Here is an 18065-nt window from a genome sequence, read left to right as displayed (position 1 = left end):
AAGTTCTTTCTCTTCTTCCCCAATCTCTCTCTCTCGGTCGCCCCACGTGAAACCCAGCGATTTTCAAAGGGCTGAGGCCTGCAGACTTTCTGAGTGACTTTTATATTTCCAACGGACAATTTATTAACCCCTAGACAACAGCAGAGCTCACTTCTTAATGATGATTATTACTATACCCGCACTTTAGATTGAGTGTTGACGATGTGCACTATCTGAATGTATATATTAACCCTACTTTTGTGTCCCTTTATAAATAAAACGTTTGAAAATACTGACATCAGACTTCAACGGACCTCTCTATCTTTGCTGGTAAGTTCTCCAGTTACGGGATTCGTAACACTTGTCATTCAAGAAAAAAGTTAACTCTTCGTCTGACAACCCAAGGTTGTACTTAAATTGAACACGCCAGTTTCATCAATGAATGCCTTCCACGTCATTAATGGAACCTGTAGAACGAGCCAATCCTTGAAGCTCGGATTCTATCCACTGAGCTCCAAAAATCCTGTAAGCCACTGCCAAACTGGATGGCAGCGGGAAACTTACCAAATACGGGAATGTAGAATAGCTAGGAATTAAAGAGTAAACAAAAGGATCTGAAATAGAAATTAAGAATCAGAAAGAGAGAGAACTGCAAATAGAAAGTGAGAAGGAGAAAGGTAGGATTTCAATATCATTTTCTGTTTCATGGATAAGGAAAAACTTCTTCTCCCAGAGAGTTGTGGAGGTGTGGAATGCACTGCCTCGGAAGACGGTGGAAGCCAATTCTCTGGATGCTTTCAAGAAGGAGCTAGATAGATATCTGATGGATAGGGGAATCAAGGGATATGGGGACAAGGCAGGGATTGGGTATTGATAGTGAATGATCAGCCATGATCTCAGAATGGCGGTGCAGACTCAAGGGGCCGAATGGTCTACTTCTGCACCTATTGTCTATTGTTGCCCATGATGGTTCTATATGAATAGGAATACTGGTCTCAATGCTTCCTTAGTTCATCAATGTAAAGGAAAGCAATCATAAATTCTCCTGAAAATATGATAACTCATAAGCTTTATATTTGTTTAAATAATTGGAAAGCAATTAAACTTATCACAAACTTTTTTTGTGATAGGCACATGGATGAAAGAATATTGGAGGGTTATGGGCTACGTAGGAGGGGAGAGTTAGGTGCACTGTGGAGTAGGTTAAAAGGGCAGCACAAGAACATGGGCCAAAGGGCCTGTACTGTGCTGTACTGCTCTATGTTGTATTTTAATATTGTTTTAGTAGACTATGGTATATTTCCTGATGTCCCCTAGATTTATGGTATTTCAAAGACTTATTGCAGGAAAAATACAGCCTATTAAGAAATAATAACCTTCTATGTCATGCAAGACATCAACAAAAAAGTCCCTATTTGACACAGCATCACACAACTTAGTTGACAATAAGAGCTTAAGCAGGATAAAAGATTGAGGCTAGTTTGTGTGAGATATACCTGTTCTGCTGCTTCCCTACTCATGGCTAAAGCCAACTGTAGTTGAAGTTCTTCTTCCCCACTCGTTTGTGGTCTGGCTTGTTCCAACTCTGAAGAAGCTCGTGGAGAGGTTGCTAAAAGGAAACAAATACATCAATACTAAAGATAAAAAAGTGACAACTTGATTGTATATTACACTACAGCTAGCAGAAACTGCCAGGGCCAGCAACAGTTATCGTGTCACCAGATGATGGGATATTGTACATGCATAAAAGAATTATGATGTACAACACCTTTGGCTTAATGTTATTGCAACACTTATGAATTATAAATATAACAAAATCAAAACTTTATAAATGTATTGTGCACTGTTACATATATTGTGCAAGTTTGTTCTAATCAATTATTTTGAGAATAAAGAAACATGTTATTTGCATTTTCATCCAGTTTTGTCATAATATTAGGCTAAAGGTGGAAATTAGAAGTCAGTATCTTGTATAACTTTTACTCTAAATAGTTCATGATGTCACCAGAAGTACGACTGAACTATTTTCTAATATTTCATAGCTAGCACACCCTCCACTGCAAAAGCTTCATCATGTCTGTGGAATATTATATTGAAAGCACACATCCCTAGTTGAAAAAAAATCAGGATGTTAAATCTGGGCAGTTTGTAGTCTTCCAGACCTACAAGTGAGTTCTCCAACTTTAGGTAATATATTGTCTGTATCAAAACCAGCCAATTTTGCCATTCATCTTTTTGGCTCACTTATCTTTTTCAATTACAATAGTCTGGCCTGCTGGGCACATCTGTGTGTTGTTAATTGGAACACATTACATGGACAAAGCAGCTTAATCTGATTCTAAATGCTACATTAAGTAAATTGATTTCACAAACAGATATTCCCTTTGTCCATCCATCTTCCCCCTCCCAACTTTGAAAACTGATTTGTATTCTTTTCCAGTTCTAAGCATTTCACACCTGAAACATTAACTGTTTCAATTACCCCGGATGCTGCCTAGCCTTAATAAATTTAAGCTTAAGCTTGTGGAGAGTACATAGCAAGAAGCAAAGAAGACAGATATCATAACTGAGCAATACAAGTATTTATAAATAGATCAGGTAGAAATTACTAGTCCCTGTTATGAATAGGATGAGTTTTTAAAACAAAATAGAACATCACAACTTTTGCAACGCAGGTAGTTCCCGAGTTAAGAACGTCCAACTTACAGACAACTTATACTTATGAACTGAGGAAGGAGAACGCTATCCGCCATTTTAAGTCGGATCGCAACGCTGTCCGCCATTAAGTCGATGCCGTTGACACTGTGTTGAGTGTATAACTTTGTATTTGGCTTAAAATTTTCTGAGCAAGATTCACCCTGACCCCCCCCCCCCCCTTTTCCGGTCGGATGGTGGCGCAGTGAGATGAGCGCAGGGCTCGAGAACAGAGGTTCCGGAGCTCGATCCAGTGACAGACCACTCCTGAGTGCACTCTCCATTTGTGCCGTTTTAATGTCGAGCTTGCAACTCGACCTCGTAAAAAACCCCACTGCCACCTCCAGTTTAAATTCCCACGCGGATTATTGTGGAGGATCTAATACCCAAACCCAGCACAGCCCCCACATGTCCCATTTAATCTGTCTCAATGCTGTGGACTTTAGGACCCAGGAAATTCAATGCGGTAGTCCTTAGGACCCGGTGGAGATCGGGACTCGCTACCTGCAGTGTTTCTGTTCCATTGACGGGAAACGATCGCAATTGAAAATAAAGTGGAAATGATAAAGCATTTGGAAAGAGGTGAAATGCCATCAGTCATTGGAAAAGCATTAGGCTACAGTTGGTCAACGATCAGAACAATTTTAAAGCATAAAGAATAACGTGAGAATAATGGAGCACATGAAAGGCCCTGCCCCGATGAAAGCTACAATTATTACTAAGCAACGCAGTGGTTTAATTGTTGGAATACATATGTTTCTTAAGTGTTTTATATGCATAGAAAGGTAAAATATATACTACATACTAAGACAAACATTTGACTAACTGACGCTAAATAATACCAGATGTACTTGTTCTGACTTACGTACAAATCCGACTTAAAGACGGACTCAGGAACGGAATTCATTCGTAACCCGGGGACTGCCTGTATATTAAAGCCAAATTTCAGAAGTAGAATTCAACAGACATATTGCTATAGTTGAACATCAGCACAGGATGAAATTCTATTGCTACAGGATTTCAGGACAAGTTGTTGCAAAGGAGCAGAGTTTTATAACATAGCAGGTAAATAATGGCATTTCTTCACAATGTTTATAGAGAAATTTTAAATGAGCTCAGTTCCCAAGGTGTGCTGTCAATATATTATCAAACTATGGCTGTCATCAGCCAAGATATAAAAGATTATTCCATTTACTAAGGCAGTAAAAGTCATATTCATAGAGTCATACTTCACCACACCAAGTGCATGTCAGCCTTTTGGCCAACTTACACTAATCCACTTTATTTGCATTAGGGCACAAAAATGGCCAATGCATTTGACCAGGGAACTGCAAGCCAACATATGTGGAGAGGACAAACAAGACAAGGGGAAATTGGTAGGACACCAACTATAGAGAGTTAGAGAGATCTTTTGGGTATATACTCACAAAACCCTAAAAGCAGTAGTACAGGTAGTTAAGGTGGTTAGGGAAGTATACGCAACATCTGCCTTAATTAAGGGCATAAAATACAAAGCAAGGGGATCCTGCTGTAAGTGTATAAACCACTAGAAATATTCAGCAGTATAGGCCTAATCTGTTTCTTTTGCCAAAGATTTTGCCTAATTTGCTGATTACTTACAGCAGTTTTTACTTTTATTTCATTGTTTAAATGTAGTGGTATTAGTTTAGCCATGAAGTGGATACAGAAAGGCTTCAGGGGTACATTAATAAACTAAACTGGCATGAAATATAGTACACAAGAATGTGAGGTAATTGTAGAAAAATAGAAGGGAATTTTTTTTAAATAATAAAATCATTGATGTCGATAGTTAATAAAAATTTAGATGTTCTTATACATGAATTACTAAAGGCTGACATGTAAAAGCAGCATATAATTCCAAATAGAAATAGTATAACTTTCATAGAGGATTTGAGTACAAGAGCAGAAAATCAGTGCAAAGGACCGGAGCCTCGCAAAGTTAAACTAGAGTGAAGGCTTATTAAATTGATTCCCAACAATTATGTTTGTCATATGACAAGAGATTAAAGCAGGATGGGTTTTGCTAATGTTCAGAAGTATGTAAAGTAAGTTTACTAATATGTACAAAATTTCAGGGCTTCAGAGGGTTGTAGTGTCTAGAACCAAGGGTCTTGGATTCAACCATTTAGAACTAAGATGAGAGGAAGAAAAGTTCTTCACCTAGGAATGCAACTTTGGAATTCACTACTTGAGGGCTGCAAAGGCTCAGCCACTCAGTGTATTCAAGATGGAGATTCATGGATGCCGAGATATCAAGAGAACCAAAGGGAATATGCTTAATGCAGGAAAGAAAGGCTTTAGTACAGAATCAACTATGGTCTTATTGAGTAAGCAGCTGGCATACTTTTGTTTCTGTTTATTATGCTTTTAAATCTAAACAGGAGTGTGTTGAAATACTTAAGTCCAGGGATAAGAAACGTATGATTAAAAGGATTTAGCAACAGATGAGGTCAACTTTATGGGATAGAAGTCTGAACCAAAATTGATTGCAAGGTCAAATGTGAACATTTTTATGAAGAGTTTGGTTCAGCCTTAGACAGTTACCAGGGAGTGGGATAGATAGAAAATTGGTTTGTCACAGGGACAAGTGTGAGGGTGTTACATTTTAGGAAGGCACAAACAGTGGAAGTTTTATTCAAACAAGGACATTTGCTGAGGGATCTCTGCAAAGTAGATAAACCAAAAAAAGTTGAGCTAGTGGTTAACAAGGATATATAATTGCATTGAAAGGGCAGGCAGCAAAGGAGGTGGTACTCTGTTGGTGAAAAAGGAAATAAAATTATTAGAGAGAGGTGACATAGGGTTGGAAGGTGTTAAATCGTCGTGGATAGAGCCAAGGAACTGTAAGGGTAAAAAAAAAGTCCTGATAGGCATTACATACAGACCCCCAAACAATAGTAAGGATGTGGTCTACAAATGACAACAGGAAATAGAAAAAGCATGCCAAAAGTAGAATGTTACAACAGTCCTGGGAAATTTCAATGTGCAGGTAGAGTGGAAAAAATCAGGTTGGTGCTGGATCCTAAGAGGGGTAATTTCTAGAATGGCTATGAGATGGCTTTTTGATGCAGCTTATGGTTGAGCCCACTAGAAGATCAGTTGTTCTGGATTGGGTGTTGTGCAGTTTACTTCAGGTAAAAGAACCCTTAAGGGCAAGTGATCATATGATCAAATTCACCCTGAAGTTTGAGAAGGAGAAGCTAAAGACGGATTTATCAGTATTACAGTGGAGAAAGGGGGATTACAGAGGCATGAGAAAGGAGCTAGTCAAAATTGATTGGAAAAGAACACTGGCAGGGATGACAGCATAGCACAAAGGCTGGAATTTCTGGCAATAATTTGGAAGACACAGATATATATCTCAAAGAGGAAGTAGTATTGTAAAGGCAAGATGATACAACTGTGACTAACAAGAGAAATCAAGGACAACATAAAAGCCAAAGAGAGGTCACATAATAGAGGGAAAATTAGTGTGAAGTTAGAGGTTTGGGAAGCTTTTAAAACCCAGCAGAAGGCAATGAAAAAAGTCATTAAGAAAAAAATGGAATATGAAAGTAAGATTAAAGATGATACCAAAAGTTTCTTCAGTTACATACAGTGTCAAAGAGAGGCGTAAGTGGACATTGGACCACCGGAAAACAATGCTGGTGAGGAAGTAATGGGGACAAGGAAATAGCAGATGAACTGACTAAGTATTTTACCTTAGAAACAAGAGAAAATCTGCAGATGCTGGAAACCAAAGCAACAAACACAGCATGCGGGAGGAATTAAGCAGGCCAGGCAACATCTATGGAAAGAAGTACAGTCGACATTTTGGGGCCCAAAACGTCAACTGTACTTTTTATCCACAGATGCTGCATAGCCAGCTGAGTACCTCCCAGCATTTTGTGTGTGTTGCAAGTATTTTGCATCAGTCTTCACTGGAAGACACTAGCAGTATGGTGGAAGTTCAAGAATGTCACAGGTCAGAAGTGTGTGAAGTTGCCATTACTAGGATGAAAGTTCTTGAGATACTGAAAGGTCTGAAGGTAGTCACCTGGACCAGATGGTGTACATCCCAGGGTTCTGAAAGAGCTGACTGAAGAGATTGTGGAGGCATTAGCAAAGATCGTTTAAGAATCACTAGATTCTGGAATGGTTCCAGAAGACTCAAAAATTGTAAATGTCACTCCACTCTTCAAGAAGGGTAAGAAACAGAAGAAAGGAAACTATAGGGCAGTTAGTCTGACCTGAGTGGTTGGGAAGATGTTGAAGTCAATTGTTAAGCATGTGACTTCATTGTACTTGGAGGCACATGATAAAACAGGCCGTAGTCAGTGTGGTTTCCTCAATGAAAATCTTGCCTGACAAATGTGTTGGAATTCTATGAAGAAATAACAAGCAAGATAGACAAAGGAGAATCGGTTGAAGTGATGTATTGGGATTTTCAGAAGGCCTCTGACAAAATGCTACACATGAGGCTACTTAACAAGTCAAGAGCCTATGGTATTACAGGAAAGTTAATAACCAGGATAAAGAAGGTAGCTGATTGGCTGGAAGCTAAGAGTGGCAATAAAGGGAGCCTTTTCTGATTGGCTGCTGGTGTCTAGTGGTGTTCCACTGGTGTCTGTGTTGGGACCGATTCCTTTTACATTACACGTCAATAACTTTGTGATGGAATTGATGGCTTTGTTCCAAAGTTTGGTGATGATACTAAGATATGTGGAGGGGCAGGTAGCATTGAGAAAATAGGACTTAGACAGATTAGGAGAATGGGCAAAGAAGTGGCAGATGGAATACAGTGTCAGGAAACGTATGGTCATGCACTTTGGTAAAAGAAATAAAAGGGTAGACTATTTTCTAAATAGAGAGAAAATACAAAAATCAGAGGCACAAAAGGACTTGGGAGTCCTTCTACACAATTCTCTGAAGGTTAATTTGCAGGTTGAGTCAGTGGCAAGGAGGAATGTGATGTTGCCATTCACTTCAAGAGGATTAGAATATAAAAGCAAGGATGTAATGTTGAGGCTTTATAAAGCACTGCTGAAGCCTCACAGAATATTGTGAACAATTTTAGGCCCGTTAGAAAGGATGTGCTGGCACTGGAGAGGGTTTCAAGAAGATCACGAAAATGATTCCAGGATTGAACAGCTTGTCATATGAAGTGCATTTGATGGCTCTGGGCCCGTATTCAATAGAATTCAGAAGAATGAGGCATGACCTCATGGAAATCTATTGAATGTTCAAAGGCCTCGATAGAATGGACGTGGAGAGGATGTTTCCAATAGTTGGAGAGTCTAGGTTCAGGGGACACAGCCTCAAAATAGAGGGGCATCCTTTTAAATGGAGATGAGGAGGAATTTCTTTAGCCAGAGTGGTAAATTCATTGCCAGAGTGGTAAAATCGTTGCCACAGCTAGCTGTGGAGGCCAAGTCTTTACATAAATTTAAAGCAGATTCTTGATTGGTCAGGGGGCAAAGGGATATGGAGAGAAAGCAGATTAAGACTCAGAGGAAAATGGATCAGCCTTAATGAAATAGCAGAGCAGACTCAACTGGCCAAATGGCCTAATTCTGCTCCTAAATCTTATAGCCTTACAACTTTATGGAGTGAACGTATGCACTAACATATGGGGGTCATGAAACAAGCAAAGGTCCATCACAACAAATTGAAAATTGAAGGTAATTGTGAATATTCAGCAGGTTGGTTGCAGAAATTTAAGAAAAGGCAGGGCATTAAATTTTTTAAGATTTGCAGTGATAAACTGTCTGCTATCATGAAGCAGCAGAGAAATTCATTGAAGAGTTAGGCAAGATTGTTGCTGATGAAAATCTAAGATGCTGAATGGCTGCATCAGTATATGGGTGTGATGAACAAGTGGAAGACAAAGACTGCTTACCATATGAATTCAGGGTCAGGAATGATGGTGATACTAAACAGCCACTGACAGTCCACCCAGGTGGCTCAGGTAGTGATAGCATACCTTTCTGACAGTTTAATGTACACATTACTGTTTCATGCACAAAATTACTAAAAAATATTATAGAAAATTATCTTCAGGGCATATGTGTAAACTGATTATGTATATAAATGGATTCTGTGCTTGCTTAGATTTGGGAACCACCCACCAAGGTATCTCAATATATAGATGCAAGTATTCCAAATCCAAAATAAAAGAAAAATCAGAAATCCAAAATTCTTCCAGCCCCAAGCATTACGGTTAAAGGGTGCCCAACCTGTATTTACAAATCCTTGCAGGATTAACTAAGAGGCAATAAATGGTGAATGGCAAGGATAGCAAGGTTATTTTCAGGTTGATAGCCCAGGATAAGCATCACAAGAACCGAACTGGGATTGCAAAAGTGCTGGGAAATGCACAACAGAAATAAAGAGATAGGAAGGCAAGTTGCAATAAGGATTCAAGCATCAAAGGATGGATGTGCTGGCATTGAAGAGGATTCAGGAAAGTTTACAAGAATGATCCCTGGAATAAAAAGTTTAACATATAGAGCAGTTGATAGCACTGACCCAGTACTCAATGGAGTTTAGAAGAATGTGGGTGGGAATCTCACTGATACCTACCAAATACTAAAAGCCCTGATGGAGTCGACATGAAGAGGATATTTTCAGTAGGACCTGAAGGAAAAGCCTCAGAATAGAAGGACATCCTTTGAGAACAGAGATCAGGAGGAATTTTTTTAGCCAGAGGTAGTGAATCTGTGGAATTCACTGCCATAGATGGCTGTGGAAGCCAAGTCATTGCACCTATTCAAAGTGGAGGTTGATAGATTTTTGATTAGTAAGGGTATCAAAGCTTATAGGGAGAAGGGAGAAAATGGGGTTTAAAAGCAAAATAAATCAGCCATGACTGAATGGCAGAGCAGACTCGATGGGCCGATATGTTCAGGATCGAGGCCTAAGGATTGAATCACAGGTGCGGAAGTCAATAGACAATAAATGCAGAAGTAGACCATTCGGCCCTTCGAGCCTGCACCACCATTCTGAGATCATGGCTGATCAATTCCTATCAATACCCAGTTCCTGCCTTGTCCCCATATTCCTTGATTCCCCTATCCATAAGATACCTATCTAGCTCCTTCTTGAAAGCATCCAGAGAATTGGCCTCCACTACCTTCCGAGGCAGTGCATTCCAGACACACACAACTTTCTGGGAGAAGTAGTTTTTCCTTAACTCTGTCCTAAATGACCAACCCCTTATTCTCGAACCATGCCCTCTGGTACTGGACTCTCCCAGCATCTGGAACATATTTCCTGCCTCTATCTTGTCCAATCCCTTAATAATCTTATATGTTTCAATCAGATCCCCTCTCAATCTCCTTAATTCCAGCGTGTACAAGCCCAGTCTCTCTAACCTCTCTGCGTAAGACAGTCCAGACATCCCAGGAATTAACCTCGTGAATCTACGCTGCACTTCCTCTACAGCCAGGATGTCCTTCCTTAATCCTGGACACCAAAACTGTACACAATACTCCAGGTGTGGTCTTACCAGGGCTCTGTACAAATGCAGGAGGATTTCCTTGCTCTTGTACTCAATTCCCTTTGTAATAAAGGCCAACATTCCATTAGCCTTCTTCACTGTCTGCTGCACTTGCTCATTCACCTTCAGTGACTGATGAACAAGGACTCCTAGATCTCTTTGTATTTCTCCCTTACCTAACTCTACACCATTCAGATAATAATCTGCCTTCCTGTTCTTACTCCCAAAGTGGATAACCTCACACTTATTCACATTAAACGCCATCTGCCAAGTATCTGCCCACTCACCCAGCCTATCCAAGTCACCCTGAATTCTCCTAACATCCTCATCACGTCACACTGCCACCCAGCTTAATAACATCCTCAAATTTGCTGATGTTATTTTCTATGCCTTCATCTAAATCGTTAACGTAAATGGTAAACAGCTGTGGTCCCAATACCAAGCCCTGTGGCACCCCACTAGTCACCACCTGCCATTCCGAGAAACACCCATTCTCCGCTACCCTTTGCTTTCTATCTGCCAACCAGTTTTCTATCCATGTCAATGCCTTCCCCCCGATGCCCAGAGCTTTGATTTTACCCACCAATCTTCTATGTGGGACCTTATCAAATGCCTTCTGAAAATCGAGGTACACTACATCCACTGGATCTCCCCCGTCTAATTTCCAGGTTACATCCTCGAAAAACTCCAACAGATTAGTCAAGCATGATTTACCCTTGGTAAATCCATGCTGGCTCGGCCCAATCCTATCACTGCTATCCAGATATGCCACTATTTCATCCTTAATAATGGACTCTAGCATCTTTCCCACCACCGATGTCAGGCTGACAGGTCGATAGTTCTCTGTTTTCTCCCTCCCTCCTTTCTTAAAAAGTGGGATAACATTAGCCATTCTCCAATCCTCAGGAACTGATCCTGAATCTAAGGAACATTGGAAAATGATTACCAATGCATCCGCAATTTCCAGGGCCACCTCCTTTAGTACCCTAGGGTGCAGACCATCTGGATCTGGGGATTTGTCAGCCTTCAGTCCCATCTGATTAAACTGGGATCAGGTAATGGGGGAGACAGTTAGAGCAGTGGTGTGCTCCGTATGCAGTATGTGGGAGGTCAGGGTCCCTGATGACTACACCTGCAGTAGGTGCATCCAGCTGCAGCTCCTATCAGACCAAGTTAGGGAATTGGAGCAGGAGCTGGATGAACTACGGATCATTCGGGAGGCAGAGGCAGAAATAGAGAAGAGTTATCGGGAGGTAATCACACCGAAAAGACAGGAGGTAGGCAATTGGGTGACAGTCAAGAGAGGCAGGGGGAGCAGGCAGAGAGAGAAGAGCACCCCTGTGGCCGTTCCCATCAAAAATAAGTATACCGTTTTGGATACTGTTGGTGGGGATGACCTACCAGGAACAAGCTGCAGTGGTCCTGTCTCTGGCACTGAGGTTGGATCCTCGACTAGGAAGGGGAGGAGGGAAGGGAAGAGAGCGGTATTGATAGGGGATTCTATAGTCAGGCGGGCAGATAGGAGATTTTGTGGGAAAGATCGGGAGTCTCGGATGGTATGTTGCTTCCCTGGTGCCGGGGTCCGAGACATCTCAGATCGGGTGTAGGTTATTCTTGAGAGGGAGGGCAAGAATCCAGATGTTGTGGTCCATGCAGGGACCAATGACGTGGGTAGGATGAGTGAGGGGGTCCTGCGTAGGAAGTTCAGGGAGTTAGGTGCGAAGCTGAAGAGCAGGACCTCCAGGGTAACAATCTCAGGATTGCTACCTGTGCCACGTGCGAGTGAGGCAAGGAACAGGAGGATTATAAAGATTAATACGTGGCTGAGAGGATGGTGCAGGAGGGAGGGCTTCAGGTTTGTAGATAATTGGGCCTTGTTCCAGGGAAGATGGGATCTGTTCCGAAGGGACGGTTTACACCTGAACTGGAGCGGTACTAACATTCTTGCAGGGAAGATTGCTAGAGCTTCTTGGGGGGGTTTAAACTAAATTTGCAGGGGGCGGGGATCCAGAATGTGAGAGAGGATAGCGAGAGGAAGAATAAAGGACAGGTGGTGACTACACGGTTCTGGAATATTAAGTGCGTAGTAGAGGAAGGTGGGGCGGAACAAGTGATAAGGAGGACTCGTGTACAGAGGGATGGTCTGACGGAACATGGAGTTAAATGTGTTGAAAGAATAAGTAAATGTAGGAAGGACAACAAAATTCTAGGGGCGTATAGCCCGATGGGAGTTCGGGGAGCTGGGTTAAGCACAATAGGCAGCGATTCAAACAGAGAGAGGAGAAATGGGTTAAAAATTCTATATCTGAATGCACGAAGTGTCAGGAATAAGGCGGATGAGCTTGAAGCCCAGGTGCGAATGGGTAACTATGATGTTGTTGGGATAACGGAGACATGGCTGCAGGGAGATCAGACCTGGGAAATGAATGTACAAGGGTATACGTGCTATCGTAGGGACAGAAATGTGGGCAGAGGGGGTGGGGTGGCCCTGTTGGTGAGGAATGAGATTCAGTCCTTTGCAAGGGGGGACATAGGGTCAGGAGAAGTAGAGTCTGTGTGGATAGAACTAAAGAACAGTAAGGGCAAAAGGACCCAAATGGGTGTTGTCTACAGGCCACCAAACAGTAGCATGGATATTGGGTGCAAGTTGAATAGGGAGTTAACATTGGCATGTGGCAAAGGTAATGTCGCAGTAGTTATGGGGGATTTCAACATGCAGGTGAACTGGGAGAATCAGGTTGGTGCTAGACCACAGGATAAAGAGTTTGTAGAGTGTCTATGGGATGCATTCTTGGAACAGCTTGTACGAGAGCCGACCAGGGACAAGACTATTCTGGATTTAGTGTTATGTAATGAACAGGATTTGATAAGCGATCTCGCAGTAAAGGAGCCATTAGGAGGTTGTGATCACGATAAGCTTTTATCTGCAATTTGAGAAGGATAAGGGCAGCTCGGAGGTGTCAGTGTTGCAGATGAACAGGGGAAACTATGGAGCCATGAGAGAGGAGCTGGCCAAAGTTGACTGGACGGATAGCCTAGCAGAAAAGACAGTGGAACAGCAATGGCAGATATTCTTGGGAATAATGCACAAGGTGCAAAATCAGTTCATCCCCTAGAGAAGGAAGGATTCAAAGGGGGGAAAGGGGCCTCAATGGTTGACAAAGGAAGTCAGAGACTGCATAGCATTAAAAAAAAGGAAGTATGACAGAGCTAAGGTGAGTGGGAGGACAGATGATTGGGAAGTTTTTAAGGAACAACAGAACTTAACTAAAAAGACAATACGGGAAGAAAAAATGAGGTACGAACGCAAGCTAGCCAGGAATATAAAGGAAGATAGCAAAAGCTTTTTTAGGTATGTGAAGAGAAAGAAGTTAAGAACAATGTTGGGCCCTTGAAGAATGAATTGGGTGAAATTGTTATGGGAAACAGAGAAATGGCAGAAGAATTTAATGAGTACTTTAGATCTGTTTTCACTAAGGAAGACACAAGCAATCTCCCAGATGTATGGATGGGCCAAGGACATAGGGTAACAGAGGAAATGAAAGATTGACACTCGGAAGGAAACAGTGATGAGAAGACTGATGGGACCCATTGGCCAAAGTCCAATCTGCAAATCTCTGCGATTCAGCTGGGGAGGTCAAAGTCAGGTATCTAGAGGTCTGAGTTTACTAAAGGCTGAAACAGGAGACCTGTCCTGGGACTAAAGGACTATGTAAGTGTGTGAGTGGGAGGGAGAGGGCTTGCTATTGCTGCTTTGCTACTTGTTGTGCTCTGTGTTGTTCTGCCAAGCATTGTGGGCATGCTAAGTTGGCAATGGAATATGTGGTGACACTTACAGGCTGGGATCAGCACACCTTTTGTTTTGATGTACACGTGACAAATAAACATGAATTAAAACTTCTGCTCATATGTCTTATGGAATTTAATGCAGCCAAATATGACAATGTTTCATTTTGGGAGATCAAATGCAAGAGAAATGAATACAAAGTTTAATGTGGACAAGTCTGAGATTTTGCCATTTGGAAAGTAAAATGCAAGACAAACATATACAGGCAGTCCCCAAGTTACAAACTTCCGACTTAAGGACAACAAGTACTTACGAACCGAGGAAGGAGAAAGCCGTCCGCCATTTTAAGTTGGATTGTGACGCTGTCCACCATTTTAAGTCAGTGCCAATGACACTGTGTTGAGTGTGTAACTTTGTATTTGGCTTTTTGGCTTAAATTTTTTTCAGTAAGGTTCACCCTGACCCTGTCCACCACCCCCCCGTCCCCCGTTCCAGTCGGCTGGTGGCATAATGAGATCAGCGCCGGGCTCGAGAACAGAGGTTCCCGAGTTTGATCCAGTGACAGACCGCTCCCGTGCCGTGTTGATGTCAAGCTCATAATTCGACCTCGTAAAAAAAACACTGCCACCTCCAGTTCAAATTCCCACGCGGAATATTGTGGAGGATCAAATACCCAAACCCAGCATGGTCCCCACTTGTCCCATTTAACCTGTCTCAGTTCGGTGGACTTTAGGACCAGGGTAATTCAGTGCGGTGGTCCTTAGGACCCGGTGGAGCTCGGGACCCACCACCTGTAGTGTTTCTGTTCCGTCGATGGGAAGCAACCGCGATTGAAAATAAAGTGGAAATAATAAAACGTTTGGAAAGAGGTGAAACGTCATAGGTCCTTGGAAAAGCATTAGGCTACAGTTGGTCAACAATCAGAACAATTTTAAAGAATAAAGTGAGAATAATGGAGCATGTGAAAGGCCCTGCCCCGATGAAAACTAATTATTACTAAGCAACGCAGTGGTTTAATTATTGAAATACATATGTTTCTTTAGTGTTTTATATGCATAGAAAGGTAAAATATATACTATATACTAAGACAAACGTTTGACTAACACTAAATACTTGTACTTGTTCCAACTTACGTACAAATCCGACTTAAAAGATGGAATCAGGAATGGAACTCGTTCATAACCCGGGGACTGCCAATACAGAAAATGGCAAGATCCTTAAGACCATTGAAATACAAAGGGAACAAGGGATGCAAGTTCACATTTCTTTGAAAGTGGCAACAAAAGCAGATAAAGTGGTAAGACGACATGGGGCTTACTTGCTTTCATTGGTCAGGGTGTTGAGTATACAGTAGAAGTTGGGAAGTCAATTTGTAGCTGTATGAAACTTTGGTCAGGCCAAAGTTCTGTGTACAGTTTTGGACAGCATATTACAAAAAGGATGTGGAGTTTTTGCAGAGGGTGCAGAAGTGCCTTGATTAGAGAATATTAGCTACAAGGAGAGGCTGGACAAACTTTGATTGCTTTCTCTTGAGCATCATAACTGACAGGTGACCCGATAGAAGTATATAAAATTACAAGAGGTATAGACAAGGTAGATAGAATCTTTCTCCCCATAATGAAAATTCAAATACCACAGGGCATACCTTTAATGTGAGAGGGAAAAGTTTAAAGGTGGCTTATGTGGCCAGTTTTTTCACACTGGTAGCTGCTTAGACTGTGCTGCCAGGTGAGGTGGTGGAAACAGAGATAATTGTGACATTTAAGAGCTACTTAGATAGGAAATAGATGGATATAGACCATGTGCAGGGCAATGTGTCACCTGAATTGGCATCATGGTCACCAGGGCCATTGTGGGCCAAAGGCCATATTCTCTGCTATATGCTTGTGTGAAATGATGCCTAATGGGAATTCAAATAGGTAGGGTGTGAAGAAATTACATTAGGGTTTCACGTCCATAGATCCCTGAAAGTGGAAACATACACCAAAAGACACAGAGGTAGAAATAGATCATTTGGCCCATTGAGTCTGCTTCACCATTTGATCATGGCTGATTTATTTTCCCTTTCAAATCTATTCTCCTATCTTTTCTCCATAACTTTTGACAGCCTTACTATCAAGAACCTATCAACTTGCATTTTAAATATACCAATGTCTTGGGCCAGACAGATGGCATGTGACAATGAATTCCACAGATTCAACACCCTTTGGTTACAGAAATTCCTCATCATTTCTGTTCTAGAGGAATGTACTTCTAATCTGAGTCTGTGTCACCTGGTCCTGGACTCGCCCACTATTTGAAATAACCTCTCCACGTTCACTCCATCCAGGTGCATTAATATTCGGTTTGTTTAGATAAGTAAATAGGATGGTGAAGTTGAATGAGGTGCTGACCTTTATAAGTACATTGGTTAGACCACACTTGTGCAGTATGTGTAATTCTCATGGCAACATTATTAGAAAGGTGTGATTACACTGGAGATCTTGCAGAGGTGATTCAACAGGATGTTACCTGGATTGGAATGTTTAATTATGGGGCTGTAGCGGTGTGCTACACACAGCACTAAAATAACGACACGGAGTCGGTAAACTGCACTTAAAGAAAGATTTTATTCGAACTTCACAGCCTTGCTTTAAAGCCTCCCTGATCCTGCCCTCCCCGGGCGCAGATGCTGTAGGGGCACGTACTCATAATTCCCCGCAGGCTTTTCCCTTTGTTGGTGAAGCAGACCTGGCGCCCTTTTGGGACTGGCCTTTGTGCCGGCGCGCTGGCTATTTGTGTGCCGGTTCAAGTGCGCTAGGAAGTGGGTCACCACATAACCCCCCCCCTCCCCAGAACTGGCGATACACCCCCCAATGTCCACAGTCTGGGCCAGACCCTGTTTAGGAGGTCTGCCCCTGCACCGCGGTGCCGGAAACTTGACCAGTTGCGCCAAGTCCACATGGCCTGGTTTGAGTCGGTCCACCATGAAAACCTCCTCTCTCCCCCCAACGTCCAGCACGAACGTGGACCCGTTGTTCCTGAGCACCGTAAGCGGCCCCTCGTAGGGCTGTTGCAGCGGTGGCCGATGCCCACCCCTTCGTACAAACACAAACTTACAGTTCTGCAGGTCTTGGGGTACGCAGGTCGGGTTCTGCCCATGCTGCGAAGTGGGTATGGGGGCCAGGTCACCGAGCCTCTCGCGTAGTCTGCCCAGGACTGCTGCGGGTTCTTCTTCTTGCCCCTTTGGGGCTGGTATGAACTCCCCGGGGACGACCAGGGGTGCGCCATACACCAACTCGGCCGACGAGGCGTGCAGATCGTCTTTGGGCGCCGTGTGGATGCCGAGTAGGACCCAGGGAAGCTTGTCCACTCAGTTAGCTCCTCTCAGGCAGGCCATGAGAGCCGACTTTAGGTGACGGTGGAAACGTTCCACCAGGCCGTTCGACTGTGGGTGGTAGGCAGTGGTGTGGTGCAGCTGTGTCCCCAAAAGGCTGGCCATAACTGACCACAGGCTGGAGGTGAACTGGGCGCCTCTGTCGGAGGTAATGTGGGCTGGTACACCAAAGCGGGACACCCAGGAGGCAATCAGTGCCCAGGTGCAAGATTCGGAGGTGGAGTCAGTGAGCGGGATCGCCTCTGGCCATCTTGTGAACCGGTCCATGATAGTCAGGAGGTGCCGCGCTCCGCGCAACACTGGCAGGGGGCCCACGATATCCACATGAATGTGGTCGAAACGCCGGTGGATGGGGTGGAACTGCTGCGGCAGAGCTTTGGTATGCCGCTGCACCTTGGCCGTCTGGCAGTGTATGCATGTTCTGGCCCATTCACTGACCTGCTTGCGGAGTCCGTGCCAAACGAACCTGCTGGAGACCATCCGGACGGTTGTCCTGATGGAGGGATGCGCTAAGTTATGAATGGAGTTGAAAACGTGTCGCCGCCAAGGTGCTGGAACAACAGGACGGGGCTGGCTGGTGGCGACCTCACAGAGTAGGGTCCTCTCACCTGGGCCTACGGGGAGGTCCTGGAGCTGCAAACCGGAGACTGCGGTTCTGTAACTCGGGATCTCCTCGTCTGCCTCCTTCTGCCAGCACCTCAAAGTCTACCCCTTGGGAAAGGGCATGAATG

General features: G+C 43.1%; 1 protein-coding gene across 4 annotated transcripts in view; it reads right to left on the bottom strand.

Moving 5' to 3' along the window:
• epn2 (epsin 2) overlaps nt 1–18065 on the bottom strand; it is a 67688-nt gene that overhangs the window by 23993 nt on the left and 25630 nt on the right. For all 4 annotated transcript variants that reach the window (XM_059979071.1, XM_059979075.1, XM_059979073.1 and 1 more), the window contains exon 3: nt 1476–1588. In XM_059979071.1, coding sequence (XP_059835054.1) covers nt 1476–1588 — 113 coding nt within the window. The remainder of the gene's footprint in view (nt 1–1475; nt 1589–18065) is intronic.

The sequence above is a fragment of the Hypanus sabinus genome, chromosome 9 (assembly GCF_030144855.1).
Source record: "Hypanus sabinus isolate sHypSab1 chromosome 9, sHypSab1.hap1, whole genome shotgun sequence".
In the NCBI taxonomy this organism is placed as follows: Eukaryota; Metazoa; Chordata; class Chondrichthyes; order Myliobatiformes; family Dasyatidae; genus Hypanus; species Hypanus sabinus.
This window is presented reverse-complemented; position numbering and strand designations above follow the sequence as displayed.